We start from the raw sequence: 25414 nt of genomic DNA, 5'->3' as shown, positions 1-25414 counted from the left end.
TCCTGATGTGTGACACCCACGACTTCACCCCTTTCCTGACGCCCTCGTCCCGCTTGTCATCGTCGCAACGGCGGCCCACCCAGTAGGCCCGATTTTGCTTATAGCAACGATGGGACCCGACCCCTTCGATTGACAAGCTTAGTGAACCAATAAGACTTGGCTCTAAGTTGGAGACGCCGCCTAACCTCGCTCCTTCCTAGTGCCTCCATCCTTCGAGGAAATCATCATTCAACAAGGTACGCACAACTTCAATTCGATCAACAAGAACTTATATGTACATTTGCTTCTTTTGTTCATATAGTTTTTTCTTCTTTGAACTTGTATTATATATTAATATAAAACTTGAATTCTATACAACACTATTTTTTTGTCTTGCTTTATTTTCTCACATGGTCTTTTTGACCCTCTTGAATTCTCATCCTATATTCGCCATTGAATAAATCAAGAGAAAGACCCCTCCGTATACTCTCTCTCCATTTATAAGGGAGGTGGAAGGGGATGTTTTTATTATTTATCTGGATCAACTTCGCATTATAAATCAGATTGTATTGCTACAAATAAATGAGATTCTAGGGCTAAAAATAGCCCTTAACCATTACTCCATCCGTCCCAAAATAATATTCTTTTTAGAGTGTTAATGGATCTATATAATATTTGATGTATGTGTATTATATATGTGTGTAGATTTATTGTTATCCATTTCAATATAATGGAACGGAGGGAGTATTTTACAAGCCTCTTTGCAATATAATTAAATTCTAAACCTACTAATAGAAGTTCTTAACATACAATACATTGCCAATATAGAACCCAAAGCATCTAGCATATATTGAGTTATATGATGATATGTCAAAAAATGTTAGAAAGAAAAAATGAAAAAGGGAAAAAGAAGAGTATGGAATTTTATTTGGTGTTTCTTTAGTCCAGGTACTAAAATTTAGTTAGAAGACTAAAATTTAGTATCTACTATGTTTGGTTCTAGAGATTAAAAGTATTCAAAACGTATTAAATGAATTATAAAAAGACTAAAATACTATTTAATATTGTCTCGTCATTAGTGTAATTAAAATAAAGAAAAGTTAATAGGTGAAATTAATACGATTTAGTCGCTTTTAGCCAACTTTTGAAAGACTAGAGACTATTAGTCATTATTTTAGTTTATCATTTGATAATTTAAAAACTAAATGAGACTAAAGGAAGGTAATCTCTCTCAAACCAAACTGGACGCAATTCAGCACAAACCCAACTTCCACCAGACCCCTAACCTTTTCGCAGCTCCAGGCTCCAGCGCACAGCCGCCGCCGTTTCTTCATCTTCTTCGCAGAGCCGGCGCTCCATCTTCGGCTCCCTCCCTTACTTGCGCTCGGCACGCAGGCGGCGGCGGCGGCGCTGTGGCTCGGGATCTCAGTGACGGCATCAGCGGCTTCCCCTCCCGCCTCTCGCCAGTCGCCTCCGGTCCTCCGCACACCGGCCGGTGATCTCTCTCCTCCCGCCTCCGGTGGATCGTCAACGACGCCCGGCCCCGGCGGCTGCGCCGCGCGCGTCCTGAGGGCAGCTGCAGGCGCTGCTCCACCAAGGCGGTCGCGCCGCTTTGGGAGCGGTTTATGCCCCCAAAGTGAAGCGTGCTCTTAGTGCCGCTCTTTGGAACCCTGGTAATGGTAATCTATTCCTATGCATTTGTTACCATATATAATGCCATCTTTTGTCTGTTTCTATTTTCATCGTTTGAGAGCATGCGTTGATCTATTTTCATCGTTCTGAAAGCATGTGATGATGTATGCGCAGGCTACTGCTGTTAAATGGCTCAACCTTCAGTCATTCTAGCAACTGCAAGTTATGATCACACAATCAGATTTTGGGAAGCCAAGAGCGGTCGCTGTTACCGCACTATTCAGTATCCAGACTCTGTAAGTAATGGCTATTGGAAGGAATGCTTCACCGTTGGCATCAGAGCTATCTTGTTATAAAACAACCTTACATACCTTTTCGCTGCTGTAACATGTTGACTGCAGCAAGTTAATCGCCTTGAGATAACCCCTGACAAGCGGTTCTTAGCTGCTGCTGGCAATCCTCATATCCGCCTTTTTGACGTCAACTCAAATAGCCCTCAGCCGGTACATACAATTACATGTTTTCAACATCAATCCATATGGATCTCCATGTTCCTTTTCCTTATTTAATGAGAATACACCTAGCAGGTAATTAGCTATGATTCACATACTAGCAATGTGATGGCTGTGGGATTTCATTGTGATGGTAACTGGATGTACTCAGGCTCTGAAGATGGTACTGTTAGAATTTGGGATTTACGGTGAGCTTAAGAGCTTTTCCAACCTAATGTCTTGTATCATACTATCGTTTCTCATGCTACAAGCCTATTTTACTTGGCATGCAGTTCTAGTGAAAACTTGAAAAAAATGTTCTTAACTAGGGGACAATCCAGTACAGATCTATCTCCAGGTGCTATCATGCATGCTTGCAATATGGTGCTTTGGGTTTGCTTTAAACGGGTTAAATATTAGGGAAACATAAAAGACACACATATAGACATTTCGAAAATAATCATGTGTCCACGTCATGAATCGATAGCTCATCCATGAAGGATGACCACACCGATTTTATTAAAATCGGACTATCTGAATCTTTTAAATCTCATACAACTTCTTTCATGAGTTTGTCTGGTAGTGCTCCTAGATGGTATGATGTAAATTAGATATTACCTTTTAAATTCTGTACAACAAATTTTCTTAGCTGTAAATCATATTTTTTTGTTATTTGTGCATGTATTATTTCAGGACTGGCACTTGCCAACGAGAATATGAAAGTCGTGCTGCAGTTAACACTGTAGTTCTGCACCCAAATCAGGTTAGAATCATTTCTTTCAATATTTAGTTGTATGGCTTTGACTTGAGTAGCACCCTTTTATCCTGATTTCAAATCTCCACATGAGCGAATTTCAGATTGGATTATTTGAGTGGCTAAGTTCCCATTGTTAAAAATGGCTGCATATATCCTGTCGGATGTAGAGGAAGGGTAAAAAAAATACCCTTCTCTAAAAAAAATTATGTGTATGGCCTTAAGTGGTAACTGATTGCAAATGTCTCCATCCAAGTACAACACTGTTAGGCTACAATTGGTTATAAACTTATTGGCTAGCTACTTCTGTTCATTACCTCCATGCTGTTTTATGTGATTGCTTGGCATCGATTGGATCCCAACTCTGTAACACAAAAATGCTGACAAAGAAAATTTGACTGCATGTAGATGTGAATTTAGAGGTTTAAATTTTCTTTGAAGAATTATAGATTTCAATTATTGTGACACCCTAGTTGAAATCAACTTGGGAGAGTGGACTGAACTTTCATATGGTTAGCCTTGGTCTCAAACTGCAAATATGGCTTGGCCTATGTCTCGCTCTCTCTGTTTCTCAAATTTCACGTGGAACTTTATTTTCTTGTACTGACTAAATAGTAGTATCAGTATTCTTAACTTGGATGGTTGAGTCAGGCAGTTACCGTTTTGCCTATTTTCATCTGTTCCTTCTGTTTGTTTCTTCCCACCAAATTTTGCATCATTGTATGTTTATTTATTTTTTCAGAAAGAGCTAATATCTGGTGATCAGAATGGAAACATACGTGTATGGGATTTGGCTGCTAACTCATGCAGCTGTGAGTTGGTGAGTCACTTTCTCATATTCCAGTATCATGGTACTGCTGTGGAAAGGGAAATGCAAGAAAACAATTGATGTGTTGGTTCCAATTATTTAGGTGCCAGAAGTTGATACTGCTGTAAGATCTCTGACAGTCATGTGGGATGGGAGTATGGTGGTTGCTGCAAATAACCGTGGGACATGTTACGTTTGGCGCCTGCTTAAGGGTACTCAGGTCAGTTTGTTCTTCAGACCTACCTGTTCTTAAATGTAGAATTGCGATTTCTGAATTTTTTTTCAAGTTGTCAAATTCTGTTTTGTAGACAATTACCTGCTTCGAACCTCTGCACAAACTGCAAGCCCATGATGGCTACATTCTGAAGTGCCTGCTTTCACCCGAATTTTGCGATCCAAACAGGTAGTGTGATGGTCTAAAAGGCTATTTTCCCACGGTTATTCCAGCGTACTATTGTGTTCTCTTGGATTCTATGAGACATTCTTGGGTTTTGTTTGCAGGTATCTTGCCACAGCATCATCTGACCGCACTGTAAAGATTTGGAATGTCGATGGCTTCAAGTTGGAAAGAACTTTAGTCGGTAATGTTCGGAGTCTTCTTTAATCCAACTCTCCATCTCAGATCCATCTTATATCTTCGAAAGAGACCCTGAAACATCATTGGCAATCAACTTCTCAGGCCATCAGCGTTGGGTTTGGGACTGTGTCTTCTCCGTCGATGGTGCTTATCTGATAACAGGTATGGTTCCCCTGGCCTGCCTTCCCTGATGATTCATCAGTTACACAGTTAACCGGCCTATTCTCTCCTGCAGCATCTTCTGACACTACAGCGAGGCTATGGACGATGTCGACTGGAGAGGCCATCAGGGTGTACCAGGGTCATCACAAGGCCACCGTGTGCTGTGCTCTCCATGATGGAGCAGAATCAGCGCCCTCATAAGCATGTTGTGACTGCTTTTCTGTACATACGTTAGATTGCAGAACTCTTTCACTCTTGTAAACTTGAGACCTAGCAAGTTGTTAACGCAAGCCTCTGGGGTTGCGTACAAATAATTTGCGTGCTGTTGGTGGATGTTTAAACCTGCTATGTTTTATGGTGTGAATGCTATAAAAAGACAACATGTTCGTTCAATAGTTAAAGGGTGGTTTGAGCAACGAGCTAGTTTATATTTTCTCATTCCTCACTTTTTTAAGGATTCATCACCTTATTCCTCATAGTTAGCATAGTTAATTAGTTAGCACTATATGAGGAATGGCCTAACTAAATTTGAGAAATATGCCTATAATGCGCCATCTTATTTTGGATTGAGTGATTCATCAAATCAAACATTCCCTAAATATATTGGATTGGATTTATGATCATACATGAGATGAGTTTGGAATGATAATATACGTGATAGACTAGCTAGAAGGAAATCAAATCAATTGAAGAAATTATTGTTCAACCTCGTTTGAGATATTTCGGACATGTCTAGCGGAGACCAGAACGTAAGAGATATACCAAAAAAAAAATCAGCCTTTCTAAAATGCCGCAATGGTTATGCGTTGAATTTTGTGCCACTTCTTTTTCCACTGAGATTAAGCAGGAGAATTCCAGCGACAAATGCAATTCCATTCCATGGTGCACGATCCAAAATGCCCTCAAACTACGATGCTAGCTGCGCACAAGGGCACAGGGAGAGCCAGAGATTATCTGCGCAACGTGCCGGCCGCCGGCCGGGTCACGGGGACGGGGTGCTTCCGTGGTTGTGCAACGGGTTCGCCCCACAAGGTGCCGTCCGCAACTCCGGCCTGACGACGACGCTCACGCTCCCCGCCGCCACCGCCGGTAGGGCGCGCTCCTGCCTGTGCCTGGTGGTACTGCCGCGGTGGTGCAGCGGGTTCGCGCCTTCAGGCACCGTCCGCAGCTCAGGCGTGACGACGACGCCACCTGCCGTCGGCGGACGCGGTGACCACGACGGCGTCGCCTTCTTCTTCACATGCACACAGAGATCACAAAATCTTCACTCGTAGTACGTACAAGAAAGGCATACATATATTTTATTTTCTACATTAAAAAACCAACAGAACGTGAAAGGGTGAAAGTGTAACGGTGATACCTCTACGGCATCGGAGTGTGGGTGTGGCTCGGAGAACAGTGGACGATGGTCGCCGCCGGTGTCAGGACGGCCCTGCGCCGCCGGCAGGAGCAGCGCAAGGCAGCAGCAGCAGCACGCCGCCGCAAGGCACAGCGAGAACCGGGACATGGCTTGGCTTGGACGGAGTCACGGAGGACGACGAACCAAAGCCACCGATCTTGAGACCTGTGCTCCTGGTAGCAGAGACCTATATATACAGACGCGATGCCGCGGACAGATTGGTTTTTGCTACCGAATTGGGCTTGACAAAGATTTGGAAAGCAAGCGAAAGTTACCAAAAAAAAAAATTTGACAAGCAAACATCAGAACGTTGGTAAGGTTTTTTGGCAATAAACAACAAACCAGATTACAGAGATGCGAATGCATACATGCATGCAAAGAGCCCAAGTCGATCTCCCGTTGCCGCCCGTCGTTCGCCTTCTCGATCTCCGGCTCCCTCTACTACCTTTTTGATTTCGGTATTCGAAATTTCGCCACCCTAAAAAAATGCCAGAAGATGTCCGGTTGAAATTTCACTGGTTTTGGCTGCTCCTAGCTCAATGTCAGGCTGAGCAACAGAGATAGTTATAATCTAGGAGGCCTTAATATACTAGCGTATAATTCGTATCCTTATATGCTCCCACATATGGAAGTAAGGTATAATCTAGGAGGCCTTAATATACTAGCGTATAATTCGTACTAACGCTACGATTCCGGAAAGGACAGGGTCGACGGCGGCAACAACACAAGTTAGGGGGAGGGGATATTGGGTCGCGAGGGAGGGGGAGGGAGGTCGCGGGGAGGGATGAGAGATGATGCAAATAATATTGTCCATTGAATATTTGAGTAAGGGAGATATAGTTATCCTGCAATCTGAACCATTGGTTTTAATGATGTGTTAAGTCTGGGTGTAATTTATTCGGTGGATTTAGTAGATGTTATGGGTGTGTGGTGATTTGGTTGGTTCAATTTTGCAAAGTTTAAATTGTTGTATTATATAGTGGTATAGATTGTATTTAAGTGAGTAAGGGAGAGATAGTTATCCAACGATCTGAACCGTTGGTTTTGATGGTGTGTTAAGTTCGGGTGTAATTTATTTGGTGGATTTAGTAGATGTTACGGGTGTGGGGTGATTTGGTTTGGTAAGTCTTGCAGAGTTTAAGGTATAGAAGACTGACCCTGAAGAGAAGAGGGGTCGACAGCGACATAAGTGAGGAGGGGTTGCGGGGTCAGGGGGAGGTTGGGGCCCGGGGTGGTGGGCTCACAAGGGGAGGGATAATTCAAATAATATTATTCATTGGACTTGAGTGAGTAAGAGAGAGTGAGTTATCCAACGATCTAATCCTTGGTTTTAATGGCATGCTAAGTGGGTGCAATTTGTTTGGTGGATTTAGTGAAGGTTATGTGTGCGAGGTGATTTGTTGAGTGGGTTTTGCAAAGTTTAAACTGGTGTACTATATAGTGGTATAAATTCTCTGGAGTGCAAATGGCAACACTGACCAATCCACACAGTCAGGGATAACAGGTTTAGCTATCTTCATTAGCTCTCCTATCACATCCACTATCTCAAACCTCACACTGCAAACAGTGCTATCTACAGTACAAATATCCTATTTTACACGATATGTCGTGGACAACCTTAGTGTTGGAGATATCCACATCGTCTTTGCCGAAGACTCTAGTTCTAACAAATGCCTAACATATATACTTATCTTAGCAATAAGGAGCAATAATATGTGATGAAACCTAATCGATTGAGAGGGATTTTGAGAAAAAATAGTTAATGATTAGATAAGAGGTGGATGGGTATCTTTGCAAAATTTGAAGCCACCCTTAAATGGAGATCAAACGAACTACAAACCACGATTGCATGATTGCACATACATACTTGTACAATACCCATACGTTTATGTCGGCGTTTCGAGACCGGGGGGTCCCTCGGGCCGACGAGTGAGTGTCGCCGCGTGCCCCAGCCCAGATGGGTCGAGCGCGAGGGCGAGCGCGAAGGGGGGAAGGAGCGAGGCGGCCGGAGACCGGCGTGAGAGAGGTGGGAATCCCGCGGCCTTCGTGTTCGTCTCGCGCCCAGGTCGGGTGCGCTTGCAGTAGGGGGAGCGGTTGAGTCCTTGCTGACGTCCTCCTGCTTCCGTAAGAGAGCTGAGAGCCACCGTCGTCACAGAGCATGCAGGGCGCAATCATTGCCTATCTGGCGGAGCTAGCTAGATGGGACACCGGTCTTGTTCTCTGCGGCCCGAGTCAGCTCGGGGTAGGGTGATGATGGCGCTTCCTGTTGACGTGGCTGGCCTGCGCCCTAGGTTGGGCGATGTGGAGGCTCCTCCGAAGCCGAGGTCGAGTCTGTCTTCCATAGCCGAGGCCGAGTCCGAGCCCCTGGGTCGGGCGAGGCGGAGGTCGTCGGCAGAGGCCAGGGCGGAGTCCGAGTCCTGGGGTCGGGCGAAGTGGAGTTCGTCGTCTTCTGGGGCTGAGCCCGAGTCCGAGCCCTGGGGTCGGGCGGAGCGGAGTTCGTCGTCTTCTGGGGCTGAGCCCGAGTCCGAGCCCTAGGGTCGGGCGGAGCGGAGTTCGTCGTCTTCTGGGGCTGAGCCCGAGTCCGAGCCCCTGGTCGGGCGGAGCGGAGTTCGCCGTCTTCCGGGACTTAGCCCGAGTCCGAGCCCTGGGTCGGGCGGAGCGGAGTTCGCCGTCTTCCGGGACCTAGCCCGAGTCCGAGCCCTGGGTTGGGCGGAGCGGAGTTCGCCGTCTTCCGGGACCTAGCCCGAGTCCGAGCCCTGGGTCGGGCGAAGCGGAGCTTCCTATGGTGCCTTTGGCAGGGCCTGACTGCCTGTCAGTCTCACTCTGTCAAGTGGCACTGCAGTCGGAGTGGCGCAGGCGGCGCTGTCCTTCTGTCAGGCCGGTCAGTGGAGCGGTGAAGTGACAGCGGTCACTTCGGCTCTACCGGGGGGCGTGCGTCAGGATAAAGGTGTCAGGCCACCTTTGCGTTAAATGCTCTTGCGATTTGGTCGGTCGGTGCGGCGATTTAGTCAGGGTTGCTTCTTAGCGAAGGCAGGGCCTCGGGCGAGCCGGAGATATGTCCGCCGTTGGAGGGGGACCTCGGGCGAGACGAAAATCCTCCGGGGTCGGCTGCCCTTGTCCGAGGCTAGGCTCGGGCGAGGCATGATCGAGTCACTCGAATGGACTGATCCCTGACTTAATCGCACCCATCAGGCCTTTGCAGCTTTATGCTGATGGGGGTTACCAGCTGAGAATTAGGAGTCTTGAGGGTACCCCTAATTATGGTCCCCGACAGTAGCCCCCGAGCCTCGAAGGGACTGTTAGCACTCGCTTGGAGGCTTTCGTCGCACTTTTTTGCAAGGGGACCAGCCTTTCTCGGTTGCATTTTGTTCCGGTGGGTGTAGCCCCCGAGGCCTCGGAGGAGTGGTTTCACTCCTTCGAGGTCTTAATGCCTTGCGTAATGCTTCGGCTGGTCTGGTTGTTCCCTCATGCGAACTGGCCGTAGCCCGGGTGTACGGTCGGGGCCCAAGTTCTCGGGCTGGTATGTTGACGCTGTCAACGGTTCGGCCGGAGCCGGGTTTGCGAGAGCAGCCCCCGAGCCTCTGCACAGGGCGAGAGGGCGATCAGGGACAGACTCGGCTTTTTTACATACGCCCCTGTGTCGCCTTTCCGCAAGGAGGAGGGGGGGAAAGCGCCATGTTGCCCTCGATGGGCGCCGAACATGGTGTCTCCGGTGAGCTGCAAGCGGGTAATCCGAGTGGACGTCCGTGCCCCGTTCGTTAGGGGTCGGCTAGGGGCCCAGAGGCATGCCCAAAAGTACCTGCGGGTGATCTGCCGGACCCGGTCCCCTGGCGACGGGGTCCGAGGGCTCGATGCCTCCCTCTGATGGGATTCCGTTACAAGATCGCTCCCACCGGTCTCAGAAATGTCCTAGGGTACCTCGGGAGCGCAGCCCGAGCCTTGGTTATGTATCGAACGTACCCATGGTCATCCCTCGCTCGGCGTCTGAGGCGGCTGTGAACCCTTCGGGGGCCAGCCTTCGAACCCCTGATCAGTAATGGGCACGGAGCCCGAGTAGCCTGAGGCGGCCGTGGAACCCTTCGGGGGGCCGGCCTTCGAACCTCTGACCAGTAGTGGGTGTAGGGCCCACGCGATCTGAGGCGGCTGTTGAACCCTTCGGGGGGCCAGCCTTTGAACCTCTGATCAGTAAGGAGGCTCGGAGCCTGGTTCCTTCACGGGGAAGGATCCTTTTCGGGGTATCCCCCTTTCCTGGTCCCTGTTGCAAGAGATAGAGATAGAGGAGAAAAGGAAAAGGATATGAAATCGAACGACGCGGCGTACCTTTTTTGGCGCGGTTATTACGGCGAAGGCGAAGCGTCGCCCGCTGCTCCTGCCAGAAGCGCCGCCTGTCCTGCCGCGGAGTTAATGCGACGGGGCGAGCGGTTCTCGGGGCGGCCGTTGCGCGTGCGCGAGCCGTTCGAGGAACGGCTGTTTCGCTTCGCATTTTTGAATCCCGCGTCCGGTCCGGGCGGAACGTTGGAAACGGTCTCGCCTTGGTCTTTATATACCTGGGAGAGGGTCTGGTGACGGTTCTTTTTCGCGGCCCCCCTTCCCCGCGGGAGGTTCGGGGGGGCAGCGTGCCGGGCCGGAGCCCGGCGGCACGGGTGACTCGTTCGCGGTCTCGTTGTAGCGTCGAGCGATGTGGTTCAGCTCGAGCCCGTAGAACTTGTCTTCCAGGCACCGAACCTCATCGCAGTAGGCCTCCATCTTTGGGTCGCGACAGTGGGAGTTCTTCATGACTTGGTCGATGACGAGCTGCGAGTCACCGCGGGCGTCGAGGCGCCGGACTCCTAGCTCGATGGCGATCTGCAACCCGTTGACCAGAGCCTCATACTCAGCCACATTGTTGGACGCCGGGAAATGGAGGCGTAGCACATAGCGTAGGTGCTTCTCGAGGGGCGAGATGAAGAGTAGGCCCGCGCCGGCTCCCGTCTTCATCAGCGACCCATCGAAAAACATGGTCCAGAGCTCCGGTTGGATCGGAGCCGTCGGTAGCTGGGTGTCGACCCATTCGGCCACGAAGTCCGCCAAGACCTGGGACTTGATGGCCTTCCGAGGGGCGAACGAGATTGTCTCGCCCATGATTTCCACCGCCCACTTCGCGATCCTGCCCAAGGCCTCTCGGCACTGGATGATCTCCCCCAGGGGGAAGGATGACACCACAGTTACCGGATGAGACTCGAAGTAGTGTCGCAACTTTCGCCGTGTCAGAATCACCGCCTACAACAGCTTCTGAACTTGTGGGTAGCGGATCTTGGTTTCGGACAGTACCTCGCTGACGAAGTAAACCGGCCTCTGAACGGGCAATGCATGCCCCTCCTCTTGCCTCTCGACCACAATCGCGGCGCTAACCACCTGAGTGGTCGCGGCGACGTAGACCAAGAGGGCTTCTCCGGCAGCTGGAGGCACCAAGATAGGCGCCTTTGTGAGGAGCGCCTTCAGGTTCCCGAGAGCTTCCTCAGCCTCAGGGGTCCAAGTGAAGCACTCGGCCTTCCTTAAGAGGCGGTACAGAGGCAAACCTCTTTCGCCGAGGCGTGAGATGAAGCGGCTCAGAGCCGCGAGACATCCCATGACCCTCTGTACGCCTTTTAAGTCCTTGATGGGCCCCATGCTGGTGATGGCGGCGATCTTCTCCAGGTTGGCTTCGATGCCCCGTTCGGAGACGATGAACCCCAAGAGCATGCCTCGGGGCACCCCGAAAACACACTTCTCGGGATTGAGCTTGACGCCTTTCGCCTTGAGACATCGGAATGTCACTTCAAGGTCGGAAAGGAGGTCGGAAGCTTTCCTCGTCTTGACTACGATGTCATCGACGTAGGCCTCGATCGTGCGACCGATGTGTTCGCCGAACACATGGTTCATGCACCGCTGGTACGTTGCGCCCGCATTCCTCAAACCGAACGGCATGGTGACATAACAGTACATGCCGAAGGGCGTGATGAAAGAAGTCGCGAGCTGGTCGGACTCTTTCATCCTGATTTGGTGATACCCTGAGTAGGCATCGAGGAAAGATAGGGTTTCGCACCCAGCAGTGGAATCCACGATTTGATCGATGCGAGGCAGAGGGTAGGGAACCTTCGGACATGCTTTGTTGAGACCAGTGTAGTCTACACACATCCGCCATTTCCCCCCTTTCTTTCTCACAAGCACGGGGTTGGCAAGCCATTCAGGATGGAATACCTCTTTGATGAACCCTGCTGCCATTAGCTTGTGGATCTCCTCGCCTATCACTCTGCGCTTCTCCTCGTCGAATCGGCGCAGAGGCTGTCTGACGGGTCGGGCTCCGGCCCGAATATCCAGCGAGTGCTCGGCGACATCCCTCGGTATGCCGGGCATGTTCGAGGGACTCCACGCGAAGACGTCGGCGTTCGCGCGGAGAAAGTCGACGAGCACTGCTTCCTATTTGGGGTCGAGCCCGGAGCCGATCCGGATCTGCTTGGAGGCGTCGCCGCTGGGGCCGAGGGGAACGGCCTTGACCGTCTCCACTGGCTCGAAGTTGCCGGCATGACGCTTCACGTCTGGCACCTCTTTGGAGAGGCTTTCCAGGTCGGCGATGAGGGCCTCGGACTCGGCGAGGGCCTCGGCGTACTCCACGCACTCCACGTCGCATTCGAACGCGTGCTTGTACGTGGGGCCGACGGTGATGACCCCGTTGGGGCCCGACATCTTGAGCTTTAGATAAGTGTAGTTGGGGACGGCCATGAACTTCGCGTAGCATGGCCTTCCCAGTACCGCGTGGTAGGTTCCTCGGAACCCGACCACCTCGAACGTCAGGGTCTCCCTTCGGAAGTTGGAGGGCGTCCCGAAGCAGACGGGAAGGTCGAGTCGTCCGAGGGGCTGGACGCGCTTCCCGGGAATGATCCCGTGGAAGGGCGCAGCGCCTGCTCGGACGGAGGACAGATCGACGCGCAGGAGCCCGAGGGTCTCAGCGTAGATGATATTGAGGCTGCTGCCCCCGTCCATAAGGACCTTGGTGAGCCTGACGTCGCCGACGACGGGGTCGACGACGAGCGGGTATTTCCCCGGGCTCGGCACGTGGTCGGGGTGGTCAGCTTGGTCGAAGGTGATGGGCTTGTCGGACCAGTCTAGGTAGACTGGCGCCGCCACCTTCACCGAGCAGACCTCCCGCGCGCTCTTGCTTGCGATGCCGAGCCGAGGCATTCGCCGTATGCCCACCGTAGATCATGAAGCAATCACGGACCTCGGGGAACTCTCCTGCTTGGTGATCTTCCTTCTTGTCGTCGTCGCGGGCCCTGCCACCCTCCGCGGGTGGCCCAGCCCTGTGGAAGTGGCGCCGAAGCATGACGCACTCCTCAAGGGTGTGCTTGACGGGCCCCTGGTGATAGGGGCATGGCTCCTTGAGCATCTTGTCGAAGAGGTTGGCACCTCCGGGGGGCTTCCGAGGGTTCTTGTACTCGGCGGCGGCGACAAGGTCCGCGTCGGCGGCGTCGCGTTTCGCTTGCGACTTCTTCTTGCCTTTCTTCTTGGCGCCGCGCTGAGTAGACGCCTCGGGAGCATCTTCCGATGGGCGGCCCTGGGGCTGTTTGTCCTTCCGGAAGATAGCCTCGACCGCCTCCTAGCCAGAGGCGAACTTGGTGGCGATGTCCATCAGCTCGCTCGCCCTGGTGGGGGTCTTGCGACCCAACTTGCTCACAAGGTCGCGGCAGGTGGTGCCGGCGAGGAACGCGCCGATGACATCCGAGTCGGTGATGTTGGGCAGCTCGGTGCGCTGCTTCGAGAATCGCCGGATGTAGTCCCGGAGAGACTCTCCCGGCTGCTGCCGGCAGCTTCGGAGGTCCCAGGAATTCCCGGGGCGCACGTACGTGCCCTGGAAATTGCCGGCGAAGGCTTGGACGAGGTCGTCCCAGTTGGAGATCTGCCCCGGAGGCAGGTGTTCCAACCAGGCGCGAGCGGTGTCGGAGAGGAACAGGGGGAGGTTGCGGATGATGAGGTTGTCGTCGTCCGTTCCACCCAGTTGGCAGGCCAGACGGTAGTCCGCGAGCCATAGTTCCGGTCTCGTCTCCCCCGAGTACTTTGTGATAGTAGTCGGGGGTCGGAACCGGGTCGGGAACGGTGCCCGTCGGATGGCCCGGCTGAAGGCCTGCGGACCGGGTGGCTCAGGCGAGGGACTCCGATCCTCCCCGCTGTCGTAGCGTCCCCCACGCCTGGGGTGGTAGCCTCGGCGCACCCTCTCGTCGAGGTGGGCCCGACGGTCGCGATGATGGTGCTCGTTGCCGAGGCAGCCCGGGGCCGCAGGCGCGGTGTTGCGCGTGCGCCCGGTGTAGACCGAGGCTTCCCGCATGAATCAGGAAGTCGCGGCATGAGGTTCCGAGGGGTATCCCTGCCTTCGGGAGGCAGAGCTCTCGGCCCGTCGGACCGCGGCGCCTTCCAGGAGATTCTTGAGCTCCCCCTGGATTCGCCGACCCTCGGTGGTGGATGGCTCCAGCATCGCGCGGAGGAGCATCGCTGCTGCAGCCAGGTTCTGGCCGACGCCACTAGATGCGGGTGGCGGCCTGACCCTGGCGTCGTCGGCGACGCGGTGCTGGAAACCCTAGGGCAGGTGACGTATTTCTCCGGCCGGGGGTTGGCCCGCCCATGCCTGCCCGACGTCCCGGCGGATTGGCTCAAGCGCTCCTGCTCCCTCGTCGAACCTGGCCTGTGCCCCGCGGACTTGCTCGAGCTGTGGGTCGTGACCCCCCGCCGGAACGGGGACCACAGCTAGCTCCCGCGGGATGTCAGCGCGAGGCACCGGTCTAGGGAGATCACCGTCCTCCGGCATGCCGAGATGATTGCCTTCGGAGGGACCCCCTAGATCGACGTGGAAACATTTGCGGCTTGGGCCGCAGTCCTCGTCGTCGAGGCTGTGGCTACCGTCGGAACAGTCGGAGAGGTAGTAGTCACATGCGGTCATGAAGTCCCGCATGGCACTGGGGTTGCCAAGTCTAGAGAAATCCCAACAGATGCTGGGCTCGTCGTCTTCCTCGGACCCGTAGGGCCCGTAGGTCGAGACGTCCGTCGGTCGGTCCCAAGGCGACCGCGTGCGAAACCCCAGAGGGTTTGAACTCGCCTCTACGAGAGCGCCCGCCAAAGCAAGGTCGCTAGGCAGGTTGAGGCTGAATCCAAATAACGTAGGATGGGAATCGGTCGGTACCTTTTGGTCGACGAGCGGCGATGAAGTCACGTCGGGGACTGACTGCACCGTCGTCTCAGGTACGAGGGTGACGCCCAGCAAGCTTTCCGCGAGCGCGCTGGCGTCATCCGCTTGCTCGGGATTGGCGTGTCGCGGGGAGACGGCGCTCGCCTTCGTTTCAAACGCGAGGTCGATGCCCGACGCGCCCCCCGTTGGGGCGCTAGGGCCGTCGACTCGCTCGACAGCCGACGAGGCGCGACATCCCGCTTGGCCTTGGTTGCCCCGCCTCCTCCTCCGTCGGCGGGGGAGAGGACGGGGCGAGCTCGAATGTTGTTCTTCCTCTACGCGGGGAAGACGTCGTCGATTCCGCCGCCGGCGGGCGGGCCGTCGGCCGCCATTGTCGTTGTCGCGCGGCGGTGGAAGGAGTATCATGTCGTAGTTGCCGTCGAAGGACATGAACTCAAGACTCCCGAAACGGAGCACCGTCCCGGGTCGGAGAGGTTGCTGGAGACTGCCCATCTGGAGCTTGACGGGAAGCTGTTCGTCAACACGCAGCAGGCCCCTACCTGGCGCGCCAACTGTCGGCGTTTCGAGACCGGGGGGTCCCTCGGGCCGACGAGTGAGTGTCGTCGCGTGCCCCAGCCCAGATGGGTCGAGCGCGAGGGCGAGCGCGAAGGGGGGAAGGAGCGAGGCGGCCGGAGACCGGCGTGAGAGAGGTGGGAATCCCGCGACCTTCGTGTTCGTCCCGCGCCCAGGTCGGGTGCGCTTGCAGTAGGGGGTTACAAGCGTCCACGCGGGAGAGGGAAGCGAGCGGCCCCAAGAGAGCGCCTGTCTCGTCCTCGTCCCCGCGCGGCCAACCCTCTCTAAGAGGGCCCTGGTCCTTCCTTTTATAGGCGTAAGGAGAGGATCCAGGTGTACAACGGGGGGTGTAGCAGAGTGCTACGTGTCTAGCGGGGGAGAGCTAGCGCCCTAAGTACATGCCGATGTGGCAGCCGGAGAGATTTTGGCACCCAGCTGGTGTGATGTCGTGGCCGTCGGAGGAGCGATGGAGCCTGGCGGAGGGACAGCTGTCGGAGCGGTTGAGTCCTTACTGACGTCCTCCTGCTTCCGTAAGAGAGCTGAGAGCCGCCGTCGTCACAGAGCATGCGGGGCGCCATCATTGCCTATCTGGCGGAGCTAGCCAGATGGGACACCGATCTTGTTCTCTGCGGCCCGAGTCAGCTCGGGGTAGGGCGATGATGGCGCTTCCTGTTGACGTGGCTGGCCTGCGCCCTAGGTTGGGCGATGTGGAGGCTCCTCCGAAGCCGAGGTCGAGTCTGTCTTCCATAGCCGAGGTCGAGTCCGAGCCCCTGGGTCGGGCGAGGCGGAGGTCGTCGGCAGAGGCCAGGGCGGAGTCCGAGCCCTGGGGTCGGGCGAAGCGGAGTTCGTCGTCTTCTGGGGCTGAGCCCGAGTCCGAGCCCTGGGGTCGGGCGGAGCGGAGTTCGTCATCTTCTGGGGCTGAGCCCGAGTCCGAGCCCTAGGGTCGGGCGGAGCGGAGTTCGTCGTCTTCTGGGGCTGAGCCCGAGTCCGAGCCCCTGGTCGGGCGGAGCGGAGTTCGCCGTCTTCCGGGACTTAGCCCGAGTCCGAGCCCTGGGTCGGGCAGAGCGGAGTTCGCCATCTTCCGGGACCTAGCCCGAGTCCGAGCCCTGGGTCGGGCGGAGCGGAGTTCGCCGTCTTCCGGGACCTAGCCCGAGTCCGAGCCCTGGGTCGGGCGAAGCGGAGCTTCCTATGGTGCCTTTGGCAGGGCCTGACTGCCTGTCAGTCTCACTCTGTCAAGTGGCACTGCAGTCGGAGTGGCGCAGGCGGCGCTGTCCTTCTGTCAGGCCGGTCAGTGGAGCGGTGAAGTGACGGCGGTCACTTCGGCTCTGCCGGGGGGCGTGCGTCAGGATAAAGGTGTCAGGCCACCTTTGCGTTAAATGCTCTTGCGATTTGGTCGGTCGGTGCGGCGATTTAGTCAGGGTTGCTTCTTAGCGAAGGCAGGGCCTCGGGCGAGCCGGAGATATGTCCGCCGTTGGAGGGGGACCTCGGGCGAGACGGAAATCCTCCGGGGTCGGCTGCCCTTGTCCGAGGCTAGGCTCGGGCGAGGCATGATCGAGTCACTCGAATGGACTGATCCCTGACTTAATCGCACCCATCAGGCATTTGCAGCTTTATGCTGATGGGGGTTACCAGCTGAGAATTAGGAGTCTTGAGGGTACCCTAATTATGATCCCCGACAGTTTCGATAACACGTAAATATAATATAGAATATTAGCACATAATGACCTTAATATCTCACAAATTATTTATCAATGACCAATACAAAAATAATTTGAGGATCCAAAGCTCCTCCTCTTCCTCAGTTGTCCAGCCACGCATCGACGACAACGTCTCCTTCTCCTCTCACTCAGTTATCCTTGTCCTCTTACACAGGTGCATGACCATACATCGCTGGCGGTGACACATGACACATTATAACTAATGTTTTTAAGTAGTAGAGGCACGATGAAACTAGAAAAATGATTTTAAGAGATATGATCAAATCATTTTTGAAAGCATGCACACTTAATAACAATTCGTAAATGGTAAGAAGGCCTAGAAGAAAATGATGGCCTCTAAAAACCATTTACGAAGGCGCAATTCCAAGAAGACCTCCTTCACAAATTATCGACTAGTTGAGACGTTCGATTTAGGACATCTCTCCATAAATTGATTTTTGAAGGCAAACGTTTTAAGCAGTGACGGACGCAGAACAAAATTCTAGGTGGGGCCAACAACGCAAGAGATAAATCACCAGACTAGACCATAAATATAGATTAATGATAATAACATGAATATTAAATGATAATATCTAGTGTTTCCAAAATGATATGAATACCAAAAAACCTTTTTGGCTCCTGAAAGGAGAGCTAGAGGGAGAAAATAGGTGGACTGACTGAGGACGAGGCACTAGGGCGAAGCAGCCGCATCAATGCGTCGTTCTGGCGAGTCATCGAATTTGTCGTGAGATGGCGTTGGTGAGACGACGACAAGTAGGAGGAGCGAGTGCAGGAGGCGAGGTGGCGATAGATGATGGTGACGACAAGCGACACCCATTGTCGTGTTGCAATGGCGTGGTGGGAATCTAGTGAGTTAGCGAGGGACAAGTGATGCCACGGTCCCACCAACAGCTTGCCCATGTGCTGGTGCAGACTAGGAGGCAAAATATCAACGTTGTGTGTAGGATCCCGAAGAGTCGACGAGCTGATGAGTGATGAGAAGGCAAAGTGCGCAGCAGCGGGCGGGTTAGGTCACCGACTTACTGGTCAGTAGATGACCGAAGAAGCGAGTGAGCCACGAGTGGGCTTGCGCTAGAGAAGAGAATCAAATGGCTCAGGTGAAGAGTGGACTGAGTAGTGAAGGCATCGAGAGAAAAATAGATCAAAACCTAGTTTTCATTAGATTTGTCCACGCTAACTATACAAAAATTTGTTTATTTTGGTGTGTACCTAAACCTAGGTATAAGGGGTTAAGAAAAATTGAGGTGGGGCCATGGCCCACCTTGCCCACCCCTGGTTTTAAGATGACCATCTCGATTAATTGATATTTTATCCGTTCTTTTCTATTTATCGCGTTTTAGTTCACAAATAATCTAGCAGACGACAAATATTCGAAAACGGAGTTGTAATATTTTAGAGGCAACCGTTCTAAGCATCCATCTAAGAAATCAATTTACAAATAATTGCATGAGAAAATAATTTATAACGTTTTTATATAAACTCGGCTGAAGATAAACTATATATCAAAATTGTTGCTGATTATTTTTACAAGGGAGTATCTATATGGTGACCTTTTTAAAAAAGAAAATATGTTTTCTTTTCGGGACAAGGTACCTATCGTGCGGCGCCGGGTTAAGCTCTGTCTTTACCGGCAGTAACAGTAGCCCACGAAGCCATTTTTGCCCTTTTGTCGGCTAGAAGAACAGACGATCTCAATCTCCGAACAATTATTAATCGTGTTCCCATCCCTGGTTCAATCAATCGCATCCCCCCGAATTCTTAAGCTACTTTCTCACCGATCGAGCATGAAGTCATAAGATTCTTACAGATTCTTGTCTGCCTCAGCTTGCTGCTGCTGGGGGTGTTCGGATTCGTCAGATAAAGAGACCCACGGCACTGGTCACCGGCGGCGATGGATTCCGGCGCGGACACCGCCGGTGAGCCCCTCTCGCGTACCGAATACCTCGTGGCCGTTGATTTTGGTTGCCGCGTAGCCGCCGCAAGCTCAGGTGGTTGGCTGTCTGCCTGGCTCGCGCAGGCGAGGCGTTCGACGAAATGCTCCAAGAGAAGAGACCAAGACTTGACGCCGAGCGCGACGAGTCGCCGTGGGGGGCCTCCACCCGGACGCCCTGGGCGTCGTGCTCCGCTTCCTCCCGTGCCTCGCCGACCGCGCCAGGGTGCGGTCCGCGTGCCGCAGCTGGCGCGCCGCCTCCCGCGGCCGCGGCGTGGCCCCGCCGCTGCCCCTGCTGGTGATGCCCAGGTTCAGGTTCGCCAGCATGACCCCCGGGGGCGTGCTGACGGCGACGGCGCGGCGCGCTTGGATGCCGCAGGAGGTGGATGCCGACTGCGTGGGATCTTCCGACGCGTGGCTCGTGGGCGCCAGGCAGGCCGGCGGCGAGTGCTTCTTGGTGAACGCCTTCTCCCACGAGGTGCACCACCTGCCACGCCTGGGCGATTCCGATCTCAGCCATTCCGCCTGCTCGCTTCGCAAAGTGGTGCTGTCTGGTTCACCTCAGTCGGGACCCGAGTGCATCGTGGCCGCTTTCGCGTTCTGCAGGTCCAAGCCTGAACTGGCGCTCTGGAGACCCGGGATGAAGTCATGGTGTGTTTGGCAGCACTCTTTGATTGCCGGGCACATCGACATGGCCTTTTATCAGGGGAGGCTGTACATGCTCTGGAGGTTCACGCCGTCCCTCTTCGTCTTTGAAATCGCGGAGGATGGGCATGGGGTCAAGTTCTCTCGCATGAAGGATTGCCTGCTCGAGAAGCTCCTCGCTACCCCTCTTGGGTCCAGTCATGTATTGAGCTGCAACATGGTGGAGTGGCACGGAAGGCTGCTGTTAATCATCCGATACTATGGCGGTTACCAAGTCAGACACAGAGTTCTGAAGGTCCAAGTGTTCGCGATCGACCTGAACACGAAGCCAAATAGCCTCACTGAGATCCACAGCTTCGGTGGCGACTGCGTCTTTGTTGGTTCAGGCGGCTGCAAGTCCTTTCCTGCTGGTCAGTACCGTGGAGTTGAAGGTGACCTTATCTACTTTGTTCCTGACCATTACAACCCTCACGACGCGTTCGTGTACAACATGATGGATGGCAAGACAAGGTTCATCGCCGAGCCATTGCCTTGCAGCATTTCTGCACCAGAGCAGAGCTCCGGTTTCCCGGTGTGGTTGTTTCCGCCCGAGTGATCTCCGTCAGTCACAAATCTGATCTGACCAGCTGGTGGATGCTGCAGTTTGCTGTCAAAGATAATGTGTGTTGTCATGCATTCTGTATCGCAACCCAATTTGTATGAGAAAGTTGCATCTCGTTCCCAGTTTCCTGCCTGTATGGTGAGGGATTGCGCACTTGCAGAAGAACTGAGATCAGAGTAAGAACTTGGTCTCTGCAATACTTACGTATGTGCCTCAAATGCTTGAAATGCAAGTATTTTGTTGGCGCTTCTGATGGTATTTATCCCCTCTTCTTTTTTTTATACTGGTCATAAGCTGCTGGTTTTCCATTGACTTGATAGTGAATACAGATCAATCATGATGAAGTATTCTGCTATTGTTACTGGCGTGGTGTATCTTCGAGAGTGATATTAGTTCGCACTGTAAGTGGTTACCAGTTAAAATATGTTTAAATAGCCGTGAACTGTGAATCTGGAATACTTGCTTCTTGCTTGGTGAAAGGTGACTAGGTGCACAGCCACGGTTCCTTGATCCACTAAGCTGTGTTCAGCAGTTCACTGAAATGGTCACCCAAAACTCTATCCATATGATTGCTCAAAACACTGTTTTCGATTGTAGACTCTACTGATAGTAGAGTGGAAGTTTAAATATGAACATAGGGATGGATAAGTTGCTGGTCTAGTTATTTATGTCCACGCCCCCTCTGAAGTTTGCAATAGACTGTCTTGACGGTTCTCTTGAATCAGTGTTTTTTTTGCGTTTATATAACCATGGAGTACAAAAAAAAATATGAAAATTCTGGAAAAAAGCGACGTCTATGGAACAATTGAGCGTTTGAGAGTTACGACACCAATTCAAATGTGTATCAGATATGGGAAGAACCGGATGAGTTCGAATAGATGTGTATCAAATATGGGAAGAACCGGATGTATTTAAATAAAATTGTAATGTTAGCCACGAGTAGAGTACTTCTAAGGACATAACGTAAAATGAAATAACAATAACAATACATATCAGACATTTCCAATTATTCAAAAAATCTAAGCACGTTATGTGCTCAGTGTCTTTCTTACTGGTTATATGGCATTTGGCTCATGCTCAACCATCCTAATTCTTAGTGGTTATGTGAGAAGTGGCTCATGCTGACACAACGTTAGGAGGGACACTAAATTTTACATTATAAAATTTAAGGATCAGATTAGGGTCAAACTCTCTTTCTATTAATTTTTAAATTAAAATTTATTTAGAATCCTAAAAGGTTGTGAAGATATATTTGGATCGTGAACCATTACCACCCGTTCACGCATAACCATTGCCAAATAGGATTTGTGCAGGCTCGTGATCAGACTTAACGGTCTAGACAACATCTGATACAAGATGCCTTTTTAAAACATGACATATAAATATTTATAAATAATAATCACTACAAGGCAATGCAATTAAACAACAAAGCCAAAATACACTATTTTTTTTAGGAATTTGTGTTTAAATCAAATAACCATATGTTTGAGCATTTGAGTAATCCTTGATTGAAGCTAATTAGCTAAACAATCTATACTACCTATTAAGGCTGCAAGGGTAGCCTGCCTCCCTTGCGTTCTGCCGTTAGATAATCTCAGTCGTCCGTTTTATGATTCTGTGATCTAAACCGTCCGATCCCGCGGCATCGTCCGCTCTCCGATCCCAACCCAGCGGCCCCGCAAACATCGTGCTCCCTTCCCCACGAAATCCCCTTCACCCAAACTGCCCCTCTCTGCGCCCCCGACATCCACGCTGTCTCAGCCGAGCACCCGTCGCTCCAGTTCCCTGAGGTGCGGGCTGCCGCGGCGGCGCTCCGAGCAGTGGGCGGCCTCCGCCCGCCGCCCTTCTCGCTGTGGCGCGCCGATCAGGACCTCATGGACTGGCTCGGCGCCTTCTTCGGCTTCCAGCGCGACAACGTCAGGAACCACCGGGAGCACCTCGTGCTCCTCCTCGCCAACGCGCAGATGCGCCTCTCCTCCGCTGACTTCTCCGACACGCTCGAGCCCCGCATCGCGCGCCAAATCCGGAAGAAGCTGCTCCTGTGGCTTCCTCGGCCGTCGCCCCTCCGTCTACGTCCCCGAGGGCGACCTGCGCGCCGATCTGCTCTACACGGGCCTGCACCTGCTCGTCTGAGGCGAGGCTGCCAACCTGCGTTTCATGCCTGAGTGCCTCTGCTACATCTACCACCACATGGCGACCGAGCTGCACCGCATCCTCGAGGGCTTCATCGACACCGCCACGGGCCGCCCCGCCGTGCACGGCGAGAACGCCTTCCTCGTGCGCGTCGTCACGCCCATCTACGACGTCATCCGCGCCGAGGCCGAGTCCAGCCGTGACGGCAAGGCGCCGCACGCCACTTGGAGGAACTGCGACGACATCAACGAGTACTTCTGGCGCCGTGACATGTTCGACCGTCTCGACTGGCCCATGGACCAGTCGCGCCTGTTCTTCCGCACCCCGCCGGATCGCAGCCGCGTACGCAAGACGGGCTTCGTCGAGGTCCGCTCGTTCTGGAATATTTATAGGAGCTTCGATAGGCTGTGGGTCATGCTGCTTCTCTACCTGCAAGCTGCAACAATCGTGGCGTGGGAGGACGCCAAGTGGCCGTGGGATGATCTGCTCTCATCCTGTGGCTCGGAGTCAAGGACACACAGGTGCGCGTGCTCACCGTTTTCATCACCTGGGCTGCGCTCCGGTTCCTCCAGTCTCTGCTGGACATCGGCATTTAGGGATGGCTGAATGCTTGCTGTGCGCATGGTGCTCAAGGCCGTTGTTGCAGCCGCTTGTGTTGTTGCGTTCGCTGTCCTATACAAGAGGGTCTACAACCAGAGGACAGACAATGGGCAGTGGTCGTCAGCAGCTGATTCACGGATGAGGAGATTCCTCTATGTAGCTGCAGCGTTTGTTATCCCTGAGGTCCTTGCCATCGTGCTCTTCATTGTGCCTTGGGTGCGAAACGCATTGGAGAAGACAAATTGGAAGATCTGTTATGCCCTCACCTGGTGGTTCCAGAGCCGCAGCTTTGTTGGCCGAGGACTACGTGAGGGCACATTTGACAATGTCAAGTACTCCATCTTTTGGGTGCTTTTGCTTGCCGTGAAGTTTGCCTTCAGCTATTTTCTCCAAATCAGGCCACTTGTAAAACCCACAAAAGAGATATACAAGCTGAATGGAATCCAGTACACTTGGCATGAGTTCTTTGGCCAAAGCAATCGTTTTGCAGTGTTTGTGCTCTGGTTACCAGTGGTGTTGATCTACCTCATGGATATCCAGATTTGGTATGCTATATTTTCTTCTCTGTCGGGTGCATTTGTGAGGCTTTTTGCACATTTGGGAGAGATCAGGGACATGAAACAGCTGCGACTTAGGTTCCAGTTCTTTGCAAGTGCCATGTCATTCAACATCATGCCAGAGGAGCAGCAGGTGAATGAGAGCTTCTTGCCCAACCGTTTTCGCAATTTCTGGTAGCGATTACAGCTAAGATATGGTTTCAGCACATCCTTTCGGAAGATTGAGTCAAATCAAGTGGAGGCACGACGGTTTGCACTTGTTTGGAATAAGATAATAAGCAAGTTCCGGGAGGAAGACATCGTTAGTGATCGTGAGGTTGGTTGTTCTATCTATTTTTTCACCATTTGATACCTACTGTTTTGCCTATGAACCATACTTGACACTTCAAAGCTGACAAATTCTACTTTACCTGGTTTGCATTTTTAACGTGGGGAAGATAGTAATGCACACAACAAAGGGAAGACACTTGTTTTCAGCAAGGTACCCTTACCTGATTATCGAGCAGATCTGGACGACAGGCATGGATCAACACAAAAGGAGGTATTGTGTCTGATTGATAGTTTGTAATAACATCATTATATGGGTCCTCTTCTTGATCAATGCTTATATTTTTACTAGGGCAGATTAAGATGTCTAATCAGACAAAGGCGCGAGTTGAAGACCTTTTGTCCAGGTCAAAGTGGAACAACAATTATGCAAGCACATCTTCTGTCTCAACGAGACAAATTTTCCCTGGCGCATCCTCGTCTGTAGTTGAACCAGCAGCACCAATTGATAAAGAAAAGCTCAGTTCCCAGCTTAGGGAGTTGCAGAATTCAAGGAAGGTAATGTCAGTGACCATGCCCCCTCCATTTCCCTTCTTAAAAAGTATCGGTAAGAATTCTTCAGGGATCCCACCATCCATTTTTTTATTTCAGACGACAACAAGTGCTAGATCAATGCAATCTTTTAGGGAGCAATTACCTGCATTCAGCATGAGAGAGGGGTTTCTGAAAGCAGTCGCAGCCAATCAGGTAAGTTGTCTCCAATGTTGTGTTCTTGCTGCTGTATCCATAATCTGAACGTTCTATATGCACAACTCGTGGTTCATTTCCTTAGTCGCCAATATCTCTACTACCTATTAAGGCTGTAAGGGGTAGCCTGCCGTTCTACCGTTAGACAATCTCAGCCACCCGTTCTACTGTTCTATAATCTAAGCCGTCTCTTAATTAATAATGATGTACATGGATAGCAGTACCACCAAACATTTGAGATAGTTTGAGAAAGCAAAATGGCACTATCTTACTTTACTGGCATATGGTATTCTGGTGAGTTGAAATATTTATTATTTAGATGGTTCTGGTTGGTTAGTTTGTGAAAGCAAAATGACACTATTTTACTTTATTGGTATATGGTATTCTAGCGAGTTGAAATATTTATTATCTAGCTGGTTCTCGTTGGTCTCTTAAAATAATGTAATGCACTTTTACTTGTGACTCGTAAGATATCTGAGCAATTGGCAGATGATTTACTATATGTTCATTTTTTTCTCAGTTGCTTAGGATTCATTGTAGCAGGTATTTTCTGGCTCAAATTTTACAGATTGAAGGTATGAGCTCATAACTGAAGCTTTCACTTAGATGGCATGAACACCTATTTTGTACAATTAAATATAGCTACATCTTATGTGGTCTTTTTAC

At 52.0% G+C, this 25414-nt stretch overlaps 2 protein-coding genes and 1 pseudogene across 3 annotated transcripts; all 3 read left to right on the top strand.

Moving 5' to 3' along the window:
* Nucleotides 1-1207: 1207 nt before the first annotated feature.
* LOC100191700 (uncharacterized) lies at nucleotides 1208-4819 on the top strand. 2 transcript variants are annotated; one of them, XM_020547353.3, is made up of 11 exons: nucleotides 1208-1658; nucleotides 1786-1907; nucleotides 2013-2114; nucleotides 2199-2311; nucleotides 2796-2865; nucleotides 3599-3676; nucleotides 3768-3884; nucleotides 3973-4067; nucleotides 4166-4245; nucleotides 4344-4403; nucleotides 4477-4819. In XM_020547353.3, exons 2-11 carry the CDS (start codon nucleotides 1800-1802, stop codon nucleotides 4602-4604), a joined length of 951 nt encoding a protein of 316 aa, XP_020402942.1. In that variant the 5' UTR covers nucleotides 1208-1658; nucleotides 1786-1799; the 3' UTR covers nucleotides 4605-4819.
* A 14036-nt stretch (nucleotides 4820-18855) lies between these two features.
* LOC103649425 (uncharacterized) lies at nucleotides 18856-21008 on the top strand. The gene is given in 3 exon segments (XM_020548703.3): nucleotides 18856-18998; nucleotides 19093-19354; nucleotides 19357-21008. Coding segments are annotated over 2 exon segments (1134 nt in total). The 5' UTR covers nucleotides 18856-18998; nucleotides 19093-19302; the 3' UTR covers nucleotides 20439-21008.
* On the top strand, nucleotides 20514-24554 carry LOC103649424 (callose synthase 12-like; annotated as a pseudogene).
* The last annotated feature ends 860 nt before the right edge of the window (nucleotides 24555-25414 follow it).

The sequence above is a fragment of the Zea mays genome, chromosome 2 (assembly GCF_902167145.1).
Source record: "Zea mays cultivar B73 chromosome 2, Zm-B73-REFERENCE-NAM-5.0, whole genome shotgun sequence".
Lineage (NCBI taxonomy): Eukaryota > Viridiplantae > Streptophyta > Magnoliopsida > Poales > Poaceae > Zea > Zea mays.
Note: the sequence above shows the minus strand (reverse complement) of the source record. Positions and strands in the feature narration are given on the sequence as shown.

Coding starts and splice junctions, on each gene's coding strand:
- LOC100191700 (XM_020547353.3), top strand. CDS start 1,800: ATGGCTCAACCTTCAGTCATTCTAGCAACTGCAAGTTATGATCACACA. Junction 2,312..2,795: donor GTTAGAATTTGGGATTTACG/GTGAGCTTAAGA, acceptor GTATTATTTCAG/GACTGGCACTTGCCAACGAG. Junction 3,885..3,972: donor GCCTGCTTAAGGGTACTCAG/GTCAGTTTGTTC, acceptor TCTGTTTTGTAG/ACAATTACCTGCTTCGAACC.